Raw genomic sequence first — 9082 nt, 5'->3', positions numbered from 1 at the left:
AGGGTAGGTGGACGCACCGTCTCATACCTCGGGTCGACATTTGGCTTAACCGGAATCACGGTGAGGTCAATTACTATCTTACGCAGATGTTGTCGGGACATGGGTGTTTTCGAGAGTATCTACACCGCTTTAAGCACGATGACTCTTCGGAGTGCCCGTCCTGCCCAGGAGCTGCTGAAGACGCGGAGCACGTCTTCTTTGTATGTCCTCGTTTCGATCCACAGCGTGAAGAACGGGAGAGGATCCTGAACCAGAGAATGCAACCAGATTCACTAGTAGAAGCAATGTTGTCATCAGAAGCTGCCTGGAACGCTACCAACACGTTTGCAACAGAAGTCCTTAAAGACTTGCGTTCCACCGAAAGAAAAAGAGCAAATAGCAGAAGATAGAAGGAAGGTAGTTAACACCTTGGCCACCAGAAGGAAGAGCAGTAGCTAAATCCTCCCTTCACGAAGTAATGCCTGACGGCGGTTTCCATGAGGGATTAGAGGAAAGAAGGAAAAGGGGTTTAGGGTTTAGTGGGTAGGGGCGTTAGTGTCGAGTTAGTATGACGCTGCGTCGAGTCGCCACATATCCAGGCCAAACAGCTATGCCTAGAATCCGTAAAAAGGATTCCCCCCCCCTACAAAAAAAAAAAAAAAAAAAAAAAACACACACACACACACACACACAGACTCGGGGCGGAAGAGATACTGCTACCGGGCGCGTCTCCCCGAGCGGATGGGAGAACGCTCGCTGTCCTTGGATAACACTTAATCTCTTAGTTGATGAGGTACAGCGGGTAGGAGCCAAGCAAAATAACCAAACAAAATAAGCTCCCGTGGACAAAACTCCCCTTTAATGGGTTGGTCACACTAACTGACCTAGCAAGACGATTGGTTCCTGCTGTAACTCACTGGGAGTGTCCGGAACCTGTATCGTAGTTTCCGACGATGCAGGCCACGGCATATGTGAGCTTGCTCTGCCGAGGTGAAAGTTGCAGCAGTGGATCAGGAGCCAGCCACTTCGGGCCTTGATCAGGAAGTACGCAGTGAGTGTTAGAGATCGGGATCTTCACCGCTCCGAGCGAGTCTAGTCCGTCCGTGTATTCCGGGACTGGCTAAGAGTCGGCTAGGCCTCAGGGAACTGGGGTAAGAGTACTATCTCCGAGGGTACACCCGTTCCTAGTTATGACAACCCGCTCCACTCCGTACGATGCGCTGGTAAATCAAAAAAGTATGAGTAACTTACAGGAAACAAACAAGAATAGAAACGGGCTACATGCCCAACAAGCAGCGATTGAAACGAGCGCTGAAATGAAGCGGTCACAAGCGTTGGAACGCCTAGAGAAACTGACCAGCGAGTTAATTGTTTTCGTTCAGTCAAAGGTCAACATCCACAAGGAGATAAAAAACAAGACGACTAGTGTAGCGAACGCACTTCAACGTTTCAAAAAACTGGACGAAGAATGGCGCTCATCATTACACCGCACCCCTTGTGCTACATCGGAGAGAAACAGTCAAGTGGTTGTTGAAGAAGCGATGGACACTGGAGCCGAAGGTGACGGAGAATCAGTCGCTGAAGAAGAAAGTGAAACTATCACAATGGCAGAGACTGAATCCTTTGACCAAGACGGCCGCATCCTGAGGAAGTTGAAAAGAAAAATTCGTTCTCCCGAAGGCGGACTTTTCATACTCCCAAGAAGCTGAAAGACGTTGGACCTGGTCATCTCATCAAGAAGCAGGAAGTGGTTAAGGATCTTCCACAAAACTCTGGTGAACAGAACAAGAAGCCAGGCTGGGAAAAGGTGCAGTCCAGAAAGGACAAGAAGAAGGAGCGCAGGAAACTGCCCCCAGAAAAACCTCTGGTGCCTCCACCGAAGCCGAACCAGAAGCCAAGAAGAACAGCAACGAGACCGGAGGCACTTATTATCCGTCCAGCGAACAAAGATAAGTATTCTGAAATACTTACACGGATCAAGGCGGACGTTCGCCCAGATCAGGTCCGCAACACAGTCGAGAAGATACGCAGGACCGCGACAGGGAACATTCTCATCACGCTGTCGAAAGGCAGTAGTGATAGAGGTAAAGACCTGCAGAAGACTATTGCGGGAATACTTAAGGAGGACGCAAATGTCATTAGTACAGGATCTAAAGAAGACCTGGAAATTCGCGATATTGACGATACTACAACTGAAGATGACATTCTAATAGCTTTACAAGAGGCAGCTGGAAACGATTGTGGTATAACAGTAGAGGCCATTAAAATTCGTAAGGTCTTACGTAGCAGAACACAAATTGCGTCGGTGACTCTGGCAGTAACGGTAGCGCAGAAAGTGGTAGGAGAACACGGCAAGATTAGGATCGGCTGGACCAATTGTAGTATTAGAACAGTACTAAGACCAGTCCGATGTTATAAATGCTGGCATTTTGGACACCGTGCGGTTCAGTGCACAAGTGAAGTCGACCGCTCCAAACTTTGCATTAAATGTGGAGAAGAGGGACACAAAATCGCCGAATGTAATAAGCCTGCTAAATGCGCACTGTGTGCGGATCAACCCGATACAGAGAATAACGCCCATCATGCCAGCACAAGCAGATGCCCAGTATACCAAGAGGCACTCAAGAAGATAACTGATAAACGAAAATGAGAATACTGCAGCTAAATATCAACCACTGTGAGGAGACACATGATTTGCTCATGCAGACAGTACGTGTACAGAAGCTTGTGCTTATATCGGAACCGTATAAACACCTCGGCGGCCAACCATGGGAAACTGACTGCACCACAAAAGCTGTCATATGGTCCTGTCGCAAGCTCCCCTTCCAGAGTGTCGTTAACAATGGCAGCGCCGGCTTTGTAGCAGCATCGGTAGATGGCATCCGCTTTTACAGCTGCTACGCACCACCTAGCTTCACTATTGTTGAATTCATGGACTTTCTGGATCGACTGACGGAGGACGCGAAGCAGTACTACCCAGTGGCAATAGCTGGAGACTTCAACGCCTGGGCAGTTGACTGGGGCAGCAAACACACCAACGCTCGAGGTAAAGAACTACTGGAAGCTTTTTCTACGTTAGATGTAGTATTGTTAAACAGCGGCGATGCGCTGACGTACACTAAAGGAGACGCAAGTTCTATTGTGGATCTTACTTTTCTCAGCAGCAGCCTCATCAGAGAAAACTACGACTGGAGGGTGATGGAGATCTACATGGCTAGCGATCACAATGCGATTCTCTGGGAAGTATCAAAGGACCAGAATCCTAGAAGACCGGCTAAGAAACTTGACATCGTTGGGTGGAAGGTGAAATCCTTTGACCCAGGTGCTCTAGCAGCTGCCCTAAATAGTGAACCGCTTACTACTGGATCTGCAGAAGAAATAACCAAGGACTTGATGAAGAGAGTGACCCAGGCTTGCGACACCTGCATGCCCCGTAAACGGGGCATGAACCAAAGACCTTCGGTGCACTGGTGGAACGAACACATCAGCTTCCTACGGAAAAGGTGTCTCAAGAAAAGAAGAATATCTCAGCGTGGTTATCGGCGGCCTGACTCAGCGGAACTAGTCGCAGAATACAAGAAAGCTCGTCAACATTTAAACAAAGCCATCAAGGATAGCAAGAAGAACTGCTGGAAAGAGCTAATCAACGAGGTGGACAATGACTTGTGGGGTAGACCTTACAAGGTAGTCATGGCACACCTGAAATATCAGCCAATGCCGTCTCCTACGTGTCCTCAACTCTTACAGAAGATCCTGACTGCGCTGTTTCCACGACAGCGCGTTTTCAACTATCTGTTGACACAGGATGAACTGAATAATATTCCACCTGTCACGAAAGAAGAACTGATGGAAGCTTGTAACCGCGTCGGGAATAATAAAGCACCGGGATTGGACGGAATCCCTAATATTGCCTTGAAAACATCTATTAAAGCAGCGCCAGCGTTATTCCTCGACGTCTACAACATCTGCTTGAAGGAAGGGATTTTTCCTCGGAAGTGGAAACAACAACGGCTGGTACTACTTCCTAAAGGGAAAAAGCCACCGGAAGAACCGTCATCTTATCGTTCTCTCTGCATGCTGGATACAACCGGTAAGATACTAGAACGTATAATCCACCAAAGGATAGAAGCAGTTGTCGATCCACTCTTAGCAGACAATCAGTACAGATTTCGGAAAGGACGATCAACACTGGACGCGATCAACCTGATTGTCGGTATAGCCAAAGACATAAAAAATTAGACATAAAAAATGCCTTCAACTCCGCCAACTGGGATTGCATCATGCAAGCCCATCAAGAGATGAACGTACCAGGATACCTACGAAGGAGAGTCGCTAGCTACTTCACAGATAGAGTCCTGAGATATGACACGAAGAGTGGTCCAAAGAAGTATGATGTTACTGGAGGTGTACCGCAGGGTTCTGTTCTCGGTCCACTTCTCTGGAATGTCATGTACAACGGATTGCTGAGACAAAAACTACCAAGAAATGTCAAACTGGTAGCGTACGCGGACGACGTAGCCGTAGTAATCGTCGCCAAGCATCTTGATGAGATAAAACATATGTTCGCTATCACCTTTGAGCGAATTAACCAGTGGATGGACACAGTAAATCTACAACTGGCTAAACAGAAGACCGAGGCTGTACTTATCACTAGCAGAAAAGTGGTGGAAACAATCAATCTAAACGTCGGAGACCAAGAAATCACATCCCAACCATTCATTCAATATCTGGGAGTGATGCTCGATGCCCGACTTAACTTCAAACTACAGGTTAAATACGTGACCGCCAAAGCATCAGCAGTAGTAGCCAACCTAGTACGATTGATGCCCAACATCGGTGGCCCGAAGCAGACAAGGAGGTCATTGCTATCATCAGTAGTAACATCGGTCCTCACATATGGTATATCCATTTGGGCCGACGCACTTGAGATCCAAGAATCATGGAGGAAAGCACGTCCAGTTTACCGACTGAGCGCGCTAAGAGTAGCCAGCGCCTTTCGAACAATATTAGAGGAAGCAGTGTGTGTCATTTCCGGAACTTTGCCGCTCAGAGTCCTAGCTGAGGAAAGACGGAACCTTTACCAACGAAAGAGGACAACCGCACAAAGTGCCGAGGAACTCAGAGCTAAAGAACGGCAGAACAGCATCGCACGATGGCAATCGCAGTGGGACGCCGCGACAACAGGGAAATGGACACACCATCGCATACCGAAGATCGACGTTTGGCTAAACCGAAGTCATGGCGAGGTCAATTACTATCTGACGCAGTTGTTGTCAGGACATGGATGTTTTTGGACGTATCTTCACCGCTTCAAGCATGATGATTCACCGGAGTGCCCGTCCTGCCCAGGAATCAATAATCAGCAAGACGCGGAGCACGTTTTCTTTGAGTGCCCACGATTTTACCCACAGCGAGATGAGCTGGAGATGATCCTAAAGAAGAAAATCCAACCAGAGACAATAGTAGAAGCAATGTTGTCATCAAGAGCCTCCTGGAACGCCATCAGCACATTTGCAACAGAAGTCCTTATAGACTTGCGTTCCATCGAAAGAAGAAGAGCAAATGACAACAACTAGAAGAAAGGTAAAATAACACCTTAGCTACCAGAAGAAAGAGCAGTAGCTAGATCCTCCCCTCACGAAGTTATGCCTAACGGCGGTTTCCATGAGGGATTAGGGGAAAGAGGGAAAGGGGTTTAGGGTTTAGTGGGTAGGGGCGCTAGCGTCGAGTTTTAGTATGACACTGCGTCGAGTCGCTACATATCCAGGCCCAACAACTATGCCTAGAATCCGTAAAAAGGATTCCCCCCCCCCTTAAAACAAAAAAAAAAACACACACCCACACACACATACATACAGACACAGTGACGACCTCGTGGTGATAGTCAGGGAAGCTTCCTGTGACCTTCAAACGTCGAGATCTGATGAAAACTCGATTTTTGCAAAACGGGGTGAAAACAATAACTTCCTGATTTTTGAAAATCTTCGATTTTCTTAGCGGGAAGTTAAAAAAATTATTTTTATGTAAATAATTGTGGGGATCAGATAAAAATAATTATTCAAGGGTTATATAATCTCTGCACCAAGACATCTTCTTTGGAGAACTTTGCTAAAAAATTAATTTTTATTAATCATAGGTAATGTACGTTTTTTTAATTTTTAGGTAGATTTTTGAGGGGGGTGGTGCCGATTAAGTATCAGCACCGGCACGTGCCAGAGCCGCGGCTAATTGCGCGGTTGTAATTGCCATTGCGCCGGTACGCGATGATCCTTTTTGATAATGCGCTGAATCTGATGATTGAGACGAGTCGCTTGCCATATCTCGTCGTCGCACAAATTGTCCAGGCTGTAGGAGTATGCGGTTGATGCAGCGTTCATCGCTGATGACTAGAGTCAATGACGATGATTATTTATGTCAAACTTTTCTTTCTTGACTACTAACGTGATACTATGATAAAATTCATAAATATCAATTCAATAGATAGATTTCTAAAAAATCTACCTAAAAATTAAGAAATCGCGTACATTACCTATGATTAATAAAAATTAATTTTTTAGCAAAGTTCTCCAAAGAAGATGTCTTGGTGCAGAGATTATAACCCTTGAATAATTATTTTTATCTGATCCCCACAATTATTTACATAAAAATAATTTTTTTTTTATTAATTTATTTATTTATTTATTTATAACATACACTGAACCCAACAGCAGAGCCATTAAGAGGATTCCTTAAATTCCAAATGTAAATTATTGACATAGTAGAGTTCAATACAATTACAAAGAATCAAGAATACATCGATAATCATAACTTCAACAGTATTACATATTAGTCGCAGATAAAGTAGAACATATTATGCTTATATTATGAATTAGCCAGACATCCAAATTATTATTGGAATTATATAATTTATTAAATGCGTCCATCACACGATAAGTAGGCGCAGAAGTGGCAAAGTTGGTGTTGGCTATTGGAAGATGAAAAGGTGGACCACGTCTAAGCACTGGCATCTTGAACATTATTAAACTACGAAGCCGTGAGCAATCAATATATCCTTGAACTAAACGCGCAACAAACATGGCTGATGCACATAGCCGACGATCTCCCAAGGAAAGTACACGGAATTTACGGCAGAGGTTGACGTAGTCCGACCCAGGGTCAGGATAAACTCCATCAATCCTCCACGAGAGGAATTTAAGAAATTTCTTTTGGATTTTATCAATCTTATTATAGTAGACATCATATATGGGAGACCATACAATCGATGCATACTCTAAACGAGATCTGACTAGTGAATAGTAGATACTTTTCATTGCCTTAGTGGTATGTAAGTTACGACTAGGACGTGTGACAAACCCTAACATCTTCCAAGAGCCAGTCACCACTTTATTAATGTGAGGCTGAAAGGTGAGTTTATTATAAAATGTAACGCCTAGGTCCATGTGACAGATAACTCTTTTGATAGAAACACCATCAATCTCATAATCAAATAGTATCGGACACTTATTTCTACAGAAAGACATAATTTTACATTTATCGAGATTCAGAAATAAGTCATAATCAGTACATAAATTTTCAAAAAACGTGATGAAGCTCTGAAGTTTCGAACCGTCACGGACGGATTTTATTGCTAAGTAGAGTTTAGTGTCATCTGCATACGCATCACATAAACAATCCGAGTTAAAACTACATAGTGAAATTAAAATGGCATTTAGGAAAATAATAAAAAGCAATGGACCTAGGTTTGAGCCCTGTGGAACACCCGACGTGGAAAGATAAACTTTAGATAAGTGAGTTCCAAAGACAACTCTGTTTTTCCTGTTAGATAGGTAGGAATATAATAGACACATGAGGCCTCCAGGAAGATTCAATTCAGCAAGAGATTCCAAAAGCTTCGAGATATTGACTTTATCAAACGCCTTGGAGAAGTCTGTATATAACGTGTCAACTTGCAAACCAGCTAAAAATGATTCATGTACAAATTGTGTAAAACATAAGAGGTTAGTAACCGTCGATCTACCAGGGACGAACCCATGTTGATATGAAGATAATAAAGGTTTAAAATAAGAAAATAGTTTTGAGTATAGGTAAATTTCAAACACTTTTGAGAAGGCACATAAAATCGAAATCGGTCTATAATTTTTTATGTCTGACGGATCACCAGATTTCAGAATAGGATAGATTTTAGCGATTTTCCAGCAGTCCGGGTATATACCAGATTTAAGGCAACAGCCAAAAATAATTGTCAGCGGCTCAGTTAACAAGCCGGCATATGATTTAACCACACTGCATGGAATACCGTCAATACTAGCCGAACATTTGTCAGGAAGCTTATGGATAGAATTTAAAACATCCTCACACAAGGGGAGTTCCACAGAGCCCAAGTGATTCATTAAATATGAACATGAATTGAACTGATCTGAAGCCGGAAGAAAGACAGATCTAAAGTAATCAGCAAAGCTATCAGCAATAAGACTTCTATCAGTGGTTAATTGATTGTTGATTACAATAGACTGCGTGTTATTTTTGTCAGATCGAAGCTTTTTCATAAGCAATTAATCACTCTAACTTAATTTTGAATAATTCAAAAAATTTATTCCTTTTTAGTTTGATTTCATATAAGAGCGTGTTTTTTTAAACTATTACTTATTTTTTAATTTATAAATATTGTAATTTTTTTTGTTTTCTTACAAAATATAATAACAAAATAGTGCGGAAGGCACTAGCTACTCGTAGGGAACTCAGTCGGTATATTGGTCCAGCTTTTCTCCATGATTTTTGGGTTTCCCGTGCATCAGCCCAAATGGATATTCCGTAAGTGAGCACTGATGTGACTACTGATAACAATAGTAGCCTCCTGCTCTGCATTGGGCCTCCGATGTTAGGCATCAGCCGTGCGAGACTAGCCCTCACTACTGACGCTTTGGCACTGACATGTTCCACCTGCTGCTTGAAGTTGAGTCGTGCATCCAGCATCACTCCCAGATAACGGATAAATGGTTGTGATGTGATTTCTTGTTCTCCGACTCTCAACTTGATGGTTTCTACCGTTTTTCTGCTAGCGATGAGCACTGCCTCGGTTTTATGCTTGGTTAGTTGCAAGTTC

The 9082-nt window shown here is 43.7% G+C and overlaps 1 protein-coding gene across 1 annotated transcript; it reads right to left on the bottom strand.

Moving 5' to 3' along the window:
* Positions 1-4503: 4503 nt before the first annotated feature.
* LOC123259022 lies at positions 4504-8011 on the bottom strand (the record flags this gene model as incomplete). Its single annotated transcript, XM_044719281.1, has 3 exons — positions 8008-8011; positions 6836-7627; positions 4504-4520 (listed from the first exon to the last, which is right to left on the bottom strand). Coding segments are annotated over exons 1-3 (813 nt in total), but the record flags the coding sequence as incomplete, so codon positions are not given.
* Between the last annotated feature and the right edge of the window lie 1071 nt (positions 8012-9082).

This window comes from Cotesia glomerata, linkage group LG2 (genome assembly GCF_020080835.1).
Source record: "Cotesia glomerata isolate CgM1 linkage group LG2, MPM_Cglom_v2.3, whole genome shotgun sequence".
In the NCBI taxonomy this organism is placed as follows: domain Eukaryota; kingdom Metazoa; phylum Arthropoda; class Insecta; order Hymenoptera; family Braconidae; genus Cotesia; species Cotesia glomerata.
Note: the sequence above shows the minus strand (reverse complement) of the source record. Positions and strands in the feature narration are given on the sequence as shown.